The 17,973-nt window shown below is 38.9% G+C and overlaps 1 protein-coding gene across 2 annotated transcripts in view; it reads right to left on the bottom strand.

Moving 5' to 3' along the window:
• Window positions 1-4,799: 4,799 nt before the first annotated feature.
• tmeff2a (transmembrane protein with EGF-like and two follistatin-like domains 2a) overlaps window positions 4,800-17,973 on the bottom strand; it is a 98,695-nt gene continuing 85,521 nt past the window's right edge. For both annotated transcript variants that reach the window (XM_060875782.1, XM_060875783.1), the window contains exons 6-10: window positions 11,274-11,422; window positions 10,618-10,677; window positions 10,100-10,223; window positions 8,426-8,584; window positions 4,800-5,906 (exon numbers count right to left, since the gene is read on the bottom strand). In XM_060875782.1, coding sequence (XP_060731765.1) covers window positions 5,810-5,906; window positions 8,426-8,584; window positions 10,100-10,223; window positions 10,618-10,677; window positions 11,274-11,422 — 589 coding nt within the window. In that variant the 3' untranslated portion in view covers window positions 4,800-5,809. The remainder of the gene's footprint in view (window positions 5,907-8,425; window positions 8,585-10,099; window positions 10,224-10,617; window positions 10,678-11,273; window positions 11,423-17,973) is intronic.

Raw genomic sequence — 17,973 nt, 5'->3', positions numbered from 1 at the left:
TGGAAATTAATATTTGAACAGTTAGTCCATCTTTGCCCCTGGCACCATGTCACGATGATCCCTAATCACACACATTCTGATATTCCCATCCTGCTCTGTGTCTCATACACACTCCACATGAACTTGAGCCTGCTTTCTGATGAACACGAAGGTGAACACGAGGTTATATCAAAAACGGTTAACACTGTGAACATTGTGAACTCTGTTGCATTCTTTAGTGTAAAAACACAAATGAATGTGAAGAATTTTCATCTTAACATAATGAACATTGCTGCGCTGTGTGTATTGACACAAGAGGCCACATTCATGCCAGCGGATATCATCGTTTTTAGACTCAGTATATTGCATAATGTATGTTTATGCACCTGGATGAAATAGTTTGTTTTTGGTCATTTTCCTTTCCCAAGAATGTATCACAAGAAACTCTCAACTTTTTGAACAAAACCTTCTCATACCTGACCTGTGCTTGGATTGTGGAAAAAAGGAAGAGATATTCTCATCCTTTTGGCCTTTCTTCTTTGTCCAAACACACACACACACACACACACACACACACACACACACACACACAAATACACACACACATGCACGCGCATGCACACACATACCAGTGCCACTCCCTCCTTTTAGATAAAGCCAATATATTTTTATTTCCCATGATTATTGAAGAGAATGTTTATCATTTTTATCTGAATGTCAATCAGAGATTTTTACTGTAGAACCACTGAACACTGAAGTCTGCTCCCTGCTGGCCAATGATAATCACTGCATTATGAAATTATGAAAATGGAGCACTTATGGAAGAATTATGCACCCATAACAAACATAAAGCACTTGTTGAGATTTGAGCATGACAAGGAATGACGTTCATGATAAGATCAGATCATTATTAAAGCAACACAACAACAACAAAAACAAAAGTATTTCAATATTTATTTCCTTTATTACTTTCTCCCTGTGGTTATTAAGTCTGATCTAAGAGTGAAAAAATAATCCCTCCAGTTTTACATCCAGACCAGTGAGAGCTTCTGTAGAGCTAAACTGCACAAGGTTATGTGTTCGTATGGCTCCTAATGAACCCAGCAACATCCTGTAGTTGATCTCTCTGGATCTGAGGATTATTGTCTAATTTGCCCGGTTCACAGCACACTGCTGTTACTTTTGTATTTCTTTGCCGTGGGAAAATTCCAGAGCGCAGATAGACGTGTCTCTGCAGATCAGCCTGAACTTATGGTGTCAACGTACCATTAATAACCAGAAAGTTTACTCTCAGCTTGAAAGGAAACAATAAGCAAGAACTTGATCTGAAAGTCACAGGTGTCTGCTCTTTAGTGTCTTTATTCAGATTCACTAAAATAGAATAATGAAATTATTGAGATGAGATTTTTTTAATTATTATTATATGAATATTAGCTGTAATATGCATTAATGTTCATTATATATTTTATTAATAGAAGTTAAACACCTTGATAATTGCAGTTGGCTAGTTGAAATTTAATTACCATCTAATGGAGATTTCATTTTATTTCTTTTCTTTGCTTTTAGTTACAACCTCAAACCCGAATATGTAGCGGACTTTCTGAAAAATAAAATAAACATTCATCTATTATAAATGTTTAGTGCAATTCTTGAATAATACGGTCGATTAATTTTCCTCTTTCTGACCCTGGCCGTATGTGCTTCTGTGACACTATAAAGCTGCCACTAATATTACAGAAATATGGTTGGATATTTTTTTCCAGTATTGACAAAGACGTCTATGCAACTAAAACCATTTAATAAATATACCAAGTACAATATATTTAATAAATATATATATTTAATAAATATATTCATTCATTCATTCATTCATTCATTCATTTTCTACCGCTTATCCGAACTACCTCGGGTCACGGGGAGCCTGTGCCTATCTCAGGCGTCATCGGGCATCAAGGCAGGATACACCCTGGACGGAGTGCCAACCAATCGCAGGGCACACACACACACACTCTCATTCACTCACGCACTCACACACTACGGACAATTTTCCAGAGATGCCAATCAACCTACCATGCATGTCTTTGGACCGGGGGAGGAAACCGGAGTACCCGGAGGAAACCCCCGAGGCACAGGGAGAACATGCAAACTCCACACACACAAGGTGGAGGTGGGAATCGAACCCCGACCCTGGAGGTGTGAGGCGAACGTGCTAACCACTAAGCCACCGTGCCCCCCCAATAAATAAATAATAAATATATTTAATAAATATACAGAGTTTAACATATCCATCATGGTTCCATATACTCACACCTCACACCTTACTATTATCTTATAGTAATATTATGCTAGACCATTCCTTAGCCATCTAACTGCCGGAGAAAACTCTGGATTCATTTAAGATTTTCTAGCAATTCAGAAAGAAATATTAAAACTTCTAATTAGTCAAGAATTTCGTTTACGTCAATTAATAAAGTCTGAATTCTTATATAACCTCATGTAACATCAGGAAACAGTAAATAGTGTTCATTTGAAGCTGGAGGGACGTGTCTGGATGGAACAAAGTTCCCAAGACTCACACACACACACACACACACACACACACACACACACACACACACTCAGAAGGCCTCCTGTTCAACCTTTCCCCCACAGAGCTGAGACAGTTGAAGATGAGGTCGGATTCTCCAGTCTGTTATCACAAATAAACCGAGAAAATCCTCTACAGACTGGGAATGTCAGGAATCCTGGGGGCTGTTGGAATGGTTTTGGCCTTTGCTGTCTGTCATTATAACCAGGATGTTAGGTTAACATGAAGGTAATACTATTTGACTGTATGCAAATAGGTTAAAAATAGGTCGTGTAAACTGAATGCTGAGTTTCCCAAGTTTCCAAATACGAACCTGTCATTTGGATACTGTTGAGTTTATGTTTTCTCACAGAAGCTTCCCCATCTGTCTTACTGTATGTCTTCCACAGTTTTTGTGGGCCACACCTTCTGCTCACAGTTGTCTCTCACTGCTGTTATAAACCCATGTTGTACAAATATATACTTTTGTTTGTCGTTTATTTTTTACTACATTTCTACGCAGTCTCTTTGTGCCTAAAGTTTCTGGTACTATCTTTCTTGGATATACATTTCTTGGATAAGTTTCTGGTACTATCTTTCTTGGATATCCTTTAAATTGTCATTTGCGACTCAGTAAAGTTGCCATTGCTCCTTGAATCAACCAGTGCAAACAACCACTGCTGTGTGTAATAATGGCAGATTTATAATGTCACAAATGTTTTTTTCTGGTGTCTAAAACAAGCTAGATATTTTGACTACAACTGTGTGAATAAAGACATACAACCAAACCTCTCCCAGCTCCGACATCCTCCTAAAAACCCTGTTGCTGATGTTTGTGGTATGTTTCACTTGCATAGAAAATCTAGTGGCTCTGGAAGAGCTGTGCAGAGTCACAATTTATGATGCTGAGGATAGAACAAGGCCTGTACTCTACCACACCGAGCTTTGAGCAAACTGCAGGTAACCTTAACCTTGATGGGATCTCTTCTGAGTCTGGTTCATCTCAAAGTCTTCCTCATATCATCTCAGAGAGTTTTTCCTAGCCAGGTTTGCCATTGTTAAAAGTGCTATACGGATAAAACTGATATTCATGATATTCAGTAGAACAACAATTAGATCAAAAACATATGCACATGGGTGTGGTAGTTAGATGTCCACAAACCTTTTGCTTTAATTACGTCCTGATTACGAGCCACAGTGAGACTTTCAGAATCATTGTGTTGTAAATATTTAATTAAACAAAAGATAAGCAGTACAATGGGTGAGCTTTCTGCCCCACTCTCACTATCTTGAATTGATCCTGCCCCAGTAACTGCCATTGATCTTGCTCCAATTGCAGTTTCTGCTCTTGACCCAGAAACAGTCTGAGCCCCTCAAAGCGTCAACCTCAGTCCTATTTTCTGCATATGATTCTTGTTTTGGTTCTAATCCTTCATAGTCCCAGTCCCTGCCCCAGGCTCAGCTTTTGCCTCTAATCCTTGCTCTGACTCTAATCATGCCCAGACACAGACTCTGCCCTGATGCTACCGAGGACTTCATCTCTGCCCCTGATCCTGCCCCAGACTCAGACTCTGACCCTGATTCCCTCCATCTAGGTCCCTAATTACTCCCAGAACTCTCTGTTCCTGATCCTTCCAAGGACTCTATCCCTGCCTCTGATTGTGCCCCTGTCTCAGACCCTGCCAGTAATCCTTCCCAGGACTCCATCTCTGCCACTGATCCCACCCTAGGCTCGGACTCTGCCCTGATCCTTCCCAGAACTCCATCTCTGCTAGTGATCCTACCCCAGTCTCCATCTATGTCCCTAATTCTTCCCAGGATTCCATTTCTGCTTTAATCCTGCCCAGTCTCAGATTCTGCCCCAATCTTACCCCAGTCTTCCAGTTATTTACATTTTATTTGGACCACTGTACCACACAGCACTGTTGTGTTGCTGAAGAATAAATATTCACTATGTTTATAAAAAAAATCAGCAAAATCATCCTCATAATGCTCACGTACCACATCACATTTGCTACAAGCTGATTACTGATTCTAGCATCACTAGTGTCTCAGAAAAACAGGACTATGGTGAATAGCATGTGTCTGTATGGACCGGATCAACACATGAGCATTTATGAGTATAAACCATGAGTCTAAACTGAGGGAAAATAAGTTAGCATCCTTCCTTAGTTACTAAACACCTGTTTGATTATCAGCTAGGAGATTTTGTGGTCCTCTTTAATTCAGTGTAGTTTATTAATATAAGGACAGCTTCAGAGTGACTGGAACTTTTTTAATGTTTTGTACAATTATGCATTGTTTCAGTGTCTAGACCAAACTGTCAAGAAGTTCAAGAATCTGATATAGATGTATAAATATATATAGATATAAAAAAATGTCTGTTAGTGTCGGTTTTACAACACAGATATATATATTGGTCTACACAATCAGTGTATCCAGTACTGGTCTGAAAGCCTCTCTTCATTACCCCAGATTAGCTCTTGTAAGAAGGGAATCAGTATAGAAATCAGTGTGTCAGCTTTACTGAATGATATTCACACACATATGAGTCAAATCCTGGCTGCAAGATTTGGTTGGACAGCTCAGAGTGAAATGCATTGTGTATGTGTATATTTTTTAAGATTACCAATGTCGATTATGATGTTACAACTGTAATCGCATTTAATGGGACAGTTGTGATAAGCTCTGATCTAAGGCACAAGAAGTTACAATATTTTGCACAAATCTACCCCCTAGTGGTCAGAACAGGTGTAACATATAACGTATATCAGGCTGTGAGAGGTTGTTCATAGCAAAATCATTAAATCTAAACTTTACATTAACCCACAGATGTAGTGTTGTCTATCAAAAAAGTTAAGAACCCCTATTCTTGCCAAATTGGCACCCACCATAAAAATACAGTTGCATGCTATTATCTGTTTTGTGATATAAATTATTTATTTACATTTACAGAAAAAAGACCCCACCAAGACAAAACAAAGAAACTAGTGGAAATATTACCCATACATAACCAAATAGTAGGACTTGTCCTAACATAATGTCCTAAGGTCCTCTTAATTTGTGTCCTGTGCCACAGGTAGAAGGCACCGCGTGTCACCCCCTTAGCCTCACTTCAACCCCACCGTCACCCCCTCCCCTCTGTCTAGTAGTACGGTCCGTATGGTCCATCATGTTGCACCAGGAGGCAGGAGGAGGTGGTTGTTTTGTATCTTTAATCTCTTGTTACTACATATCCCATGAGCGTGAGGCTTCTCCAGACACTTAGATGAGGCGGGTGGAGGCGCGCAGGGTGTTCTCCGAGTTGTAGTGTGTGACGTTTTGCTTCTGACGGTTGATACGGTTAGTCCGTGGGCACTTCCTGTACAAAGGACAAAAAGCGGGTGGATATTAATGATGACTGAGTGAATATTTAAAGTAGAGAAGAGACTTTATTTGAACAAGAACAAATTGGAGGTGTGTAAGATTTGGATTTGCAGATGATTTCTATAGACCCTGGTCCTTTGCTGCCTCCTAGTGGTACGATATGAACAAGTTAGGTAAAGAATGCACTACAGCTGTTCCTTTCTTGAATTATTATATTATTATTATAGGTTTTCCTTCTCTTTTCTTGTCCTTTCTTTCTTGATTATTATGGCAATGAGCAGATGTCATGTTGCCTCCTGAGGCTGTGGCTTAAAAAAGGTTGAAATGCACTATTTTACTAGTCAGAGTAAGAAATCAGGAACTATTTTGACACTTAAAAGCGTTTTTTGGTGCATTAATACATATTATGTAGCAATAGCTTATAAGCATAACTGTCTAGTCATTATGCTGTATATAAACAGTGATAAATCATTATAGAACTCTTTTACAATATTTAAGCAATTAATGTCCCGGTCAACAGCTCAGATTCAAGTGACTCTGTGTTTTGATTCTCAGGAGTTCCTTGGGTCATAATCCAGCTCATATCATCACCTCATCTTATTATCAGGACGTTGTGAAGCATCAGTATGATCCAAATATAAACCGTGCAACTAATGCTTAATTTTTATATAGTAAACTACATATTACTTGCTTTAGGAGGAAAAAAAAATGGAAGTTAAGGTGACAAGGTAACAATCAGGGCAGATTAAAGACGGGATGTATTACAGGTCTCATGTCCGGGGTAAAGGTCAGCCTCTCGGGTTAAAGCTATGTGTAACTGAGAGTCTACACTTCTGTACTCGTGTAAGTACACTGTCCCTTCACACGCCCAGGGGGATTCGGATTACAGGCTGAGCTTGTCCAGGTCTTGTGTTTCTTTTGCCCAAGTGGGAAAGACAACAACAACTTTCCCAACAAGATAACAATATATTTTTTTATTGTACTATTCAATTTAATTCTGAAAAAATGTAAAACAAAAATAAATAATATCAGTAAAAAATTAATACTAACAAATAAAAAACATTATCAAGAAAAATTAAAGTTTTCATTTGAATTTTTTTATTTTATGTATTTGCGGATATAATTCATAATTTCCTGCAGATTCCTGTAGATTTTGTCTATATTTAACGAAATATTTTCTCATTTTCTTTCTAATTTCTTACTCATTTTTGATAAAATATTGGAAAATATTATATTAAGATTATTATATTATGATTATTATTATGATTATATTTAGTAATCATATTAAAATGATTTCTTACAATTTTGCATTCATTCTAATTGGTCTCTGCAACTTTTCCGATATCATTTTGTAGTAACTGTGTATTTATTTATTTTTTTAGTTAATCGGCTGTATTTGAGCTGACCGCACCTCCCCGAGTCCAAGCACGAATCGACAAGCCCACTGGGAATTATCCAGATGCTCCAGATGGCTGGTCCTCTGTTTCTGCATCTATCATTTATCTGTAAGTAAACACTCCCCCTGCTGGCTCTTCGTGCTTGGTGTGGAGAGGCTTCAGAGTCGTTTAGAATATTCGCTTAGAAGGTTATTCTGGAGTGGAGCAGATTTAAACTTTAATCACTGATCCCCGCACAGGCAGCGTGATCTGCTGACCTTTAACGGAGTGTTAATTCAGCGGCCTCCCTCTGGAACCGAACACAATCCCACTGGATGTCGAACCGTGATGAGGCGTATGTGTGTGTGTGTGTGTGTGTGTGTGTGCATCAGCTTCCCTGAAACCTGCCTGTCTCTACAAGAAGGTGTGAACTGCAGAATTCATATCACATGAATCTCTTATTGTAACCCTTATATTTTGTAATAATAGCACAAATGCAAATAATAAAAAATACGAATAAAATATTTACGAACATATTTGTCAGGGATGGAATGAACACGAACCAAATCAGCTTCTTTTATTACCTTAGTGGCATAGTGGCTGTTTCATGAAGATTTACGGTTCTATTTCACGAACAGATTTCATGTTGATACTTGATTTTTTGTGTGCTTTTGTGGCTGTTCGCTCATGTGTGAGCCTCTAGGACAGAATGATTATTAGCTCATTTCTTGTTTCGGTGACGGCGAGTGGTATTTAAATTAGTTTTGTTAGCCGTTTTTATTAATTCTGATAGGACAATGATTTTCCATGTGTAATGAGCTGTCTGATTCACATTCGGAGCCAGAACTGAGCTGTTTATACGTTTCAGGAATGTAATTGAGTTTTTTGTGGTTCTGTGGAATAAAGCTGGATAAAGTAGTCTATTTAGTTGTAAAGTAAATCGTGTAGTCATGATTTCCATTAGTGCTGAAACACATGAAGATTTGGACTTTGTGTTTGTGTTAATATCAGATGTCATTTTGAATAAAAAAGTTTCCCTATATGGTAGATTTTGAAAATCACGATCACGCTGTGTACATTAAACTAAAAGGTCTAAAAGATGCAACAATGCAAAGTGAGTATGTGTGTTTAAGCTCACCGGGTGATACACAGCACCACCACACAGATGATGGCCACCTGCAGGGCTCCGATAATGGACGCGATGAGAACGTAGCGGACTTTTCCGGATCCCGGCACCACATACAGTACGTTGTACTCCTTGGTGTCACACTGCGGACCGCTGAAGCCTGAGTGACAACTGAGAGGACCAAAAACAGACCAATGAGGGAAGGATAATGGACTAATAGAGAAAATTAAACCATTAAGTACATGTCAGTCGAGCCAATTGGGGCAAGAAGATGGGGACGGTAGAGCAATGGATGAATGATAAAGAGACAAAGGACCAATAAGAGTGGGACAGTTAGTAGTACAAAGATGTTTACTGTTACTGAGAATCAGACTTGCTTATTTATGCTGTTATCAATTCAGCCAATCATATGACACAATGAGCACAATGTGTAAAACCATCTAGATCCAGGTCAAGAGCTTCAGTTCACCTTCACATCAATCATCAGAATGAGGAAAAGATCTCTGTGACTGTAAATATGGCACAGCTGCTGGTTTCACACCCTATATTCATTAGAGTTTACACAAAATGGTGCAAAAAAAACAACAATAAAAAAAATGCAGTTCTGCATGAGAAACTCCTCGCTGATGAGAGAGATCAGAGCAACATATCAGAAGTGACAGGAAGTCTATTGTGACTCAAATAAAAACAGAAAAACATCTGAACAAGAACAACATGTCAAACCTTCAAGTGGATGAGCACAGACACGTCCAAGCTGGACACTAGATTTTTCTTGCTTCTGATGTTTGATGTGTAATTTTATCTGAAGCTCCTCATCTGTTCCTGCATGATTTTATCCACTGTGCTGCTGCCACGTGATTGGCTGATTAGATAACCGTATGCATGATACATATAAAGCATCATCCAAATTGGAATTGTTTTAAATGGAATTAATTTGCTATTCGTTTAAATGAATTTGTATATTAATGAACAGACAGAGTAAGCATGGATTTGTATCGCATGACGTATAGATGGAGTTATGAGGAGTCTTTTAAATTTTATTAATAAATAATATTGTTTAAAACAAAGCTTAATATAATGTCAAATATTTTGACAGCTACGCGTGTGTTGGGCTTTATCACCTCAACAGAACTGTGTCATCTCTATGTGAATATTCTTGCTTTGAAACAGCTCCTGGTTGCTGAGCGCATCACCTGTTAGACCTAAACTTTTCCTCTCTCCTTTACTCTGCTCTTTTCTTCTGCACTTGTTTTCTCTCACATCCTTTCTCGACTTTGTCACTCACATTAACGAGACAAACAGGAGAGACAAAAGAGGACAGGACAGTTGATCCGTCAGGGACAAGCGTCTTTTGAACTGAGTTGAAGTGATTAGTTGTGGTAGAGTAAAGGTCTGAAGAGCTGGAAGGTCAACAGCATGGTCTCATATTTGCTACACACAGATACACACAGACACCTTACAAAAGTAGCAGTCAGTGCACGGCTTCTCATGACACATCTGCAGTGATATCAGTGATTTCAGTCTTTTTTCTGGTCTGAACTCTGGATTATTCATTACATTTCTATCTGAAATGATGTGCTTCCCTGTGCATGTCTTATTCAGCTTTGTGAGATGTACACAGCAGGGGGAGCTGTTGTGTTGAGATCTGAGCGGCGTGTGGGTGTGTGTGTGTATGTGTGTGTGTACCTGCAGGATGGTGTGGAGAGAATGTTGGGGTATTCACAGTCTCCGTGTACGCAGTAGTTCTTGTAGTTCTCTGGACAAGGGATGTAAATTCCTCGTGCCACCTCTGACACTTCAGGCTTCTCCTCTATACAACACACACACAGACATGCTGAAATCTCTCTATTACTCTCTCTCTCCTACGCCTCTGTCTGTCTGTCTGTCTCTCTCTTTGGCTCAGTGCCTCATTGTCTTCCACGTTCTATCTCTGTCTCTTCCGTTTCTGTCTCTGTCTTTCTGTCTCAAATCGAACTGGATGACGTGTCTCCGTTGATTTCCTCATAGCAAGCAGTTACACTCCAGCACTTTTATTTGGATCAGCACAGATGCCAAAACATCACGATGTAGATAACCATAAAAACTTTTTCAGTAATTTGCAAGAACTCAACCAATTACTGTCAGTCAGCAGCTTACAGCACATTACACTCCCTAAAGAGAATACATGTAGAAAATATATCACACACACACACAAACACACACACCTGGTAAATCGGCTCTGGCGTAGTGTCCATCCCCAGGTTTGTTTCCTGTTATCATGTCACCTAATGGTTTAAAAAAAATGTTAAAGTACACAAGCTTAAATTGTCATAGAGTCATTAAACTGTAATTTAAATGAAATAATTTAAACAGTCAGCATCTCCGCAGCAGCTGCTATACACTGGCTGACGTTATTGCACTCATTAATAGAGTTTTTTGCTTAAACTGTACATCTGGCCAACTGTCCCTCCACAGCAGGTGGCTACTGAAAAACACAACATGACAACACTTCAGAGGTAAATGTATGTGTGTGTGTGTGCATGTGTGTGTGTTTCATAGGGAGCTCCTTCTGTCTCCTTAACCCTCATCTGTTCGGGTCAAAATAACCCATTTTAATTTTTAACTCAAATTGGTCAACTTTATGTGCTTGTCTCAGTTAATCCACATGTTCAGACATTACAGAATGTCATATTTCTTTTACACGGATGATGTTCAGATCATTTTAAGTGTGATTGTGAACAGAATTATCTGATCCCTTCTTCGGTTTGGATAATATAAACACAGTGTAATTTACGCTAACTATCACAACTGTATGTGCGTAGGGTTGAATGATAGATGGAGGTAAAGATGAAACAGGTAAAGCAGGACATGCATCGCTTGCCTTGACAGTGACCCAGGAACTTGACTTCGATACGCTCTTGTCTTTGACACGACACTTCTTTGACTTGGCACGGGTTGTCGTACGAGCGGCCGTCCGATGCACACACGGGGTTGAAGCTGATGTGGGAACAGTCGATGTTGCAAACGCACCTGTTGAAACACCAAGGGGATTAAACTTTCCTCTGCCATTAGGTCTATACACATTTTTAATCAGTGCTGTTATTTGTAAATAAGCTCTGAGCTATACCCAAAACTGCTCTTTACTCTTCTGAATAATATGTAAAAATGGTCCCCATCGGATTTGACGTACTATTTAGTCCATGATGGGGACAAACATGTAAGTATTAATGCCTAAAAATGACGGTAGTGCCATATTGGTTCACTGTTCTATCATGTGCCAAGGGCAGTCTGTACTTAACTTTCTGTCTTATGTCTTGAGCTGTTGGTTTTGTATTTCTACAAAATCTTCCTACAACCATCTATTTTCCATCTACTGTACATACACAGTCCTTACTAGTCCCTTTTTCAAGAAAACACAGGCACAACATGATGCTACCACCCCCATGCTTCACAGTTTTTGGTTTTCTTCACACCCAATTTTGTCCATAAATACCACTGATCATGATGGCCTAACCTTTCTTAACAGTTTTCATTTCATTTGAACAATTAAAATCCCTCCAAAATGCTGCCCATTGCCTGTAAACTTCAGCCTGGCTTTTTCTATATGGTGAATGTACATACTGTATGGTGTTACTTGATGCCTCCAGCTCATTTTGTTGTTGTTTTGGGATTCAGTTGAACCCTTTTGGGCCAGTGCTTACTCACGATTGTGAGTTAATTTGTTCCACCTGCCTTATTGCCTCCTGCCCAGATTGGTATAATTGCATAGAGTTACTTGTACAGATGACTGCGGTACCTTCAGCTGTTTGTATATTGCTCCTAAGGAAGGATCCTGGATTATTATTTATTTATTATTTGAGTTCTTTGATTGGATGTAAGAACTACTGAGCAAGCCTGAGGTAACAGTGGCAAGGAAAAACTCCCTGAGGTGATATGAGGAAGAAACCTTGAGAGGAACCAGACTCAGAAGAAAACCTCATTCTTATTTGGGTGACACTGCCCAGTACAACCAGTATCCTTTCTGCAACGGTTTAGAATCAAGTGAAATTGTGCAAGAGTCTTCAAATGTTTACTGACCATTGGTCAGTAATCCCATGGATCATGGGATTAGCTAACTGTATAAAACTTTATAAAAGCTTGTCTTTAATGTCCTGTCTATGTTTCATTGATCAACCGGTATTTCAGATACCAGCTTTTTGAACCAGGAAGAATAGGAAGAATTAGATATTTGTTTCCATATAACCAACTCCTTCACTGGTGGTCTTCCTTGCCTTTCTAGCGTGTACAGAAAATTAGGTAAACAAATGGATAAAAGTGACACATTTCTGTACAGTATTTCTTCACAAACACAATGAAAAGGTGTTAAATGGTTAATATTTCAGCCGTGTCACCCACACACTAGTGTCTATAATGTGTATTAGTCATCAAGCTCTTGTTCTTGTTCTCATGTTTGAATAAAAATCACCACTGTTGGTGTTAATGCCAGTAAACACTGAAGCCATTGAAAGCCTCAGCTTCCATTTACGAAACTGTTTAGGTTAGCGTTTTCTCAAACACTCTCAAAGAGTAAAACAGTAAAATACATGGATCCCACGCCCTACAACTCCCCCAACTCTAAACCGCCTGCATTAGCAAGCAGTGAAATGAATCCCACTACACAGGGTGTGAAATGATGGCTTCAACACACCACATAGTGCTTTAATGTCCATTAGCGTGCCATTTTCGGATTCAGCTAAAGGTGATGTGTCACTTGGAACTCCGCTGGGTTTTACAAACGCGACGTAATTTCGGCCCGGGTGCGATATTTACTCACATAAAAAGTCGTAACGTAAAATATTTGGCTATATAACTCGTGATAATGGACAGAAGTAGACACGAATTGAACAGGATAACATGGTGTAATGGAGCTGTGATGAGGTCATCGGCTGAGGGCAGGAGGATTAGCAGAGAGTACTGGCTTACGAGTTCTGCTGGCTTTGAGGTCCCAACACTTGTTCTGGCTGCTGTTCTTATTCACACAAGCCTTCATTAGTGAGGATGTAATGAGGATGTGTGTGCAAGAGTGTGTGTGCAGAAATGACTGTGAAATAGGGCAGGAGGAACTGAAAGTAAGTCTTGTGTGTATATATTTCATGTTTTTTTTAATACTGTGTATCCTGCATAGGTCATTAAGTGACTGTTATCATGTTCACGCTAAAATTCATAAGTCATAAGCTTAATTAGGATCGATTCTCAAAATGTGCACTATAGTAAATATTAGAGTTGTAACTGAATATGAACACAGGAATTCTGAACAAATCGTTTTTAACTGATTCAAAGACAGTTTGTATCTGTACAAATGTGTTCATCCTTAGTAACTCCCTGCTCATGGTTGCGGTGGTTTAAATTAAGCTAGCAGTTTGTTTATATGCAATGTTTCTTTCATACTTTCATACTTTCATCTTCTACCGCTTATCCGAACTACCTCGGGTCACAGGGAGCCTGTGCCTCTCAGGCGTCATCGGGCATCAAGGCAGGATACACCCTGGACGGAGTGCCAACCCATCGCAGGGCACACACACTCTCTCATTCACTCACTCAATCACACACTACGGACAATTTTTCCAGAGATGCCAATCAACCTACCATGCATGTCTTTGGACCGGGGGAGGAAACCGGAGTACCCGGAGGAAACCCCTGAGGCACGGGGAGAACATGCAAACTCCACACACACAAGGTGGAGGCGGGAATCGAACCCCCAACCCTGGAGGTGTGAGGCAAACGTGCTAACCACTAAGCCACCGTGCCCCCCATGACTATATCAGTGATATGTGAAATCTGATCAAATACTGATCCAGAATTCAGGCCCATATAATGTATTATATTTAATCTATAGAGCGGAGAAAGATTGAGTTATAGTGAAAAGATTTATGTTTTGATCGCAGGAACAAAGCCAAAGTAACTTCTGTACATGTTTAAATATATATGATCACTTTCTAATATACTTTCTAATATAGTATATGTAGTATATATTTATGAATATAAGAAGTGTATATATATATATATATATATATATATATATATATATATATATACATATATATATATATATACAGTATGAAAGTATGAAATTATATATCATTAGCCTCACTGCTACTGATTATGTTCCTAAAATATGCCCTCAAGTGTTTCATCTAGTGTGTGTCACAAGAAGTGTAGCTCATTAATCATGATGCATGTATGATACTGAAATGGTATTGATATCGAAGTTTTTGGTTGATGTAAATTGCAGAATAAAACCTGTACTGAAGTTTAATGCAATACAACTTCATCACTTATGGCACCTGCAGGAATCTACGCTGTCATGCAGTTTTGTACTATAATGTACAGCTTTGGATGTAGACCAAAAGATCCTGCATGCTCAGCAAAAATGTCTCAAAAAAAAAAGGTTCACAGAAACCCTGAATGCTTTGCGCTTCACAGTGCCAACGGTTTGACCTTGCAATTATAAATCTGCTATTTTTTAATATTCTGTCCCTCACAAAACTGAGTAAAACCATGTTGGAGAGTTTTCTTAATGTTTAACACCTCCAAAATTATCATAATGCTCACTGACTACACAAACACATTCATCCATGAAAACAGATAAATGTTATTAACTTTTTTTTTTCTCCACTTGTCCATCAGAAACTCGACTCTGGGAGACCGGGTATCTAAATAAACAGTATCAGACAGCTAGTGTAGCAGCAGAGTGAATCATTGTGCATGAGCTGTGGAGCTACTACTATTGACAGCATTAACTCACTCAGGAGCTGCTGCGTGTCCAGACTAATATGTCACTTTCCTGTCAGTTTCCCTGAAAGGATTTATGAGGAATAACTGAGTGAAATCAAGGACAAAAGTTAGCAATGATATTTTGGAAAACAAAAACAAAAAAAAGGGGTTTTCACACTTCAGATATTTGCTCTGGGTGACAACCTGGTTGAAGTCTCATCACCCAGTGTGCACTCTGCTGGGGATTGATCTGCATGGACAGTTAGTGACTTATGGGATTGCTGTGGATGGGGCCGCCTGGAGACTGTCACGCCTTCTTTGAACCACTGTTGTGTCAGTCAGTTTTATGGTCAAGTCTTCATCAGCGATCGATTGAAGACTCTGGAAGGAAGGGATAAGTGTTGGGTCTGTGATGAACTCAGAATTTGCTCTGACCCATGAGTTCCTAAGGTTACTCTCGGTTACTAAATTCCACTCAACTACAAATCCTTTTAGAAAGGACATTATTTACATTTACATTATTTCCTTTCCAGTGTCACCCAAATGAGGATGCGGTTCCCTTCTAAGTCTGTTTCCTCTCAAACTTTCTTCCTCATATCATCTCAGGGAGGTTTTCCTTGCCACTGTTAGAGATAAATAGAAACTTAAACTTTAAAAAAATATTCTTTATCCTGTTTCTATACTTCTGTAAAGCTGCTTTGAGACCAAGTGAATTGTTAAATGTGCTATATAAATTAAATTAAATTAAATTAAATTGAAATTTTATTTTTTATTATCTGGGTGTTAGGTTGTTAGACACTGCTCATAATTTACCCAGGGTTAACAATTAATAATCATAATATTCACAGTTTCACACTACATTCTACTACACTGTAACAGCCTTCAAATAGGGTTTCATAATCATGGGAAAAAAGCCATGCTTTTATACTATTATTTTTTTACTGCTTCAAAATGACATCTGTGAATGTTCCTCTACCCAGGGTTAAAAGCAGGGTTTAAAACAGCAATAATCCAGGATTAAGTGTAGTCTGAAAAGCCCCTTTTTCTGTTGCCATACTTGAGCTTGAGCTTTTGTGTCCTAGGATCAGTAGGATCAGTAATGATTCTCTAAAACTAGAGAATCATTACTGATACAATTAACAGGAGCACAAATTTGCACAGTTTCCATTCTATTCAGTTTAATTTATTTGTATAGCACTTTTAACAAGTCACATGGTCTCAAAGCAGCTTTACAGAAGTATAGAAACAATAAAAAAATTATAAAGTTTAAAATTAAGTTACTATTTATCTCTAACCTCTATCCATAATGAGCAAACCAGAAGTGATGGTAGCAGTAGCAAGAAAATCTCCCTGAGATGATATGAGGAAGAAACCTAGAGAGGAACCAGACTCAGAATGGAACCCATCCTTATTTGGGTGAGAGTAAATAATGTAAATGTAAATAATGTCCTTCTTCATTTTGAGTGAACTCATGGGTTAGTGCAAATTCTACAAGTTCATCACAGACCCAACACTAATTTTTCCTGCCGAAGTCTTCAAATGATCGATGATGAAGACCCGACCATAAAGCTGGCTGACGCAACAGCGGTTCAAAGACGTTGTGACAGTCTCCATGCGGCCCCATCCACAGCAATCCCATGAGTCAATGTCTGTCCATGTAGATCAATCCCCACACACCGGGTGAAAAGACTCCAATCAGGGGTATAGCGACACGATTGATGAAGTAGGTCTGGCAGAATATCGGCTCAGACTAAGAACTCAGTACACTGTGAATGTATAACTCGACAGATGGGGGTAGAGAAAGAAAAAAATATTAGTTAAGATTGTAATTATTTGATGGACAAAGTACATTATGTGCAAAGTGTACACATGGACTCCAGCAAGCATAACTAAAAGAGAGAGCCAGAAGGCGACACAGACACGAGGGCTTCCTGGGATGTAAAGCGTCCCACCACTCCACAGTCACCAAATAATCAATGACAGTGTGGTGTGGTTACTATTCTTAGCCCAAAGTTAATTTTTTTTCAATTAACAGCAGTGTTTTATAACATTTTATATATCCTACAACTAAAGTTTACAACATTTTATTAATTAAGAACAGCATGTCTTGAATTTTTTCAGTTTCTCGTTATGTTTAATGATGTGAAACGTCCATGAAACAAATGAGTTCCTGTTATCATTTACGTTATAGTAGCTATAAACATCACCAGTTTATTATTTTTTCTCTTGAAGCGAATAAGACTTGTCTGATTATCAAGGAATCCTAAACATCGAGAAATTAAATTACAGCTTTATCTCTGATGGCTCCTAAACCCTCACACTGGAGACTTCTTACCTTCCAATTGGTAGGCAAACACCTTAACCACTAGGCTACCACATCCAAACAGAAAGGGATTGTAGGCATTGCTTTTACACAACCAGACAAGTCAGGTAATGCTGGGATTGACCCCAGGACCGCCTGTTTACTAGACAGCCACTTTAACCAACTAAGCACCACAATTATCAGTCATCTAATCAGCCAATCATGTTTCAGCAGCACAACACATATACAGCTTGCCTGCAGATACAGGACAAGAGCTTCACATAATGTTTACATCAATCATCCGAAGAAGACCACATTAGTGACCTCATTCCTATCAGTCAAGAAAGGAAATCCGAGGCTACAGCAGGAAGCAGTAAAGAACTGATAGCTGAACTGAAGGATAAAGAACAGATAATATTTCCTCAATCTTCAGCCTCTTCTGAAGCCTCAGCTTCCAGCTTGAACCTTATCTGAACCTTCTGCTACTGTTGTATCCCATTTGAATCTATATGTTGTGCATTCTGAG

This window comes from Tachysurus vachellii, chromosome 8, assembly GCF_030014155.1.
Source record: "Tachysurus vachellii isolate PV-2020 chromosome 8, HZAU_Pvac_v1, whole genome shotgun sequence".
In the NCBI taxonomy this organism is placed as follows: domain Eukaryota; kingdom Metazoa; phylum Chordata; class Actinopteri; order Siluriformes; family Bagridae; genus Tachysurus; species Tachysurus vachellii.
The sequence above is the reverse complement of the archived record's forward strand: the minus strand, read 5'-3'. Positions and strand labels throughout refer to the sequence as shown.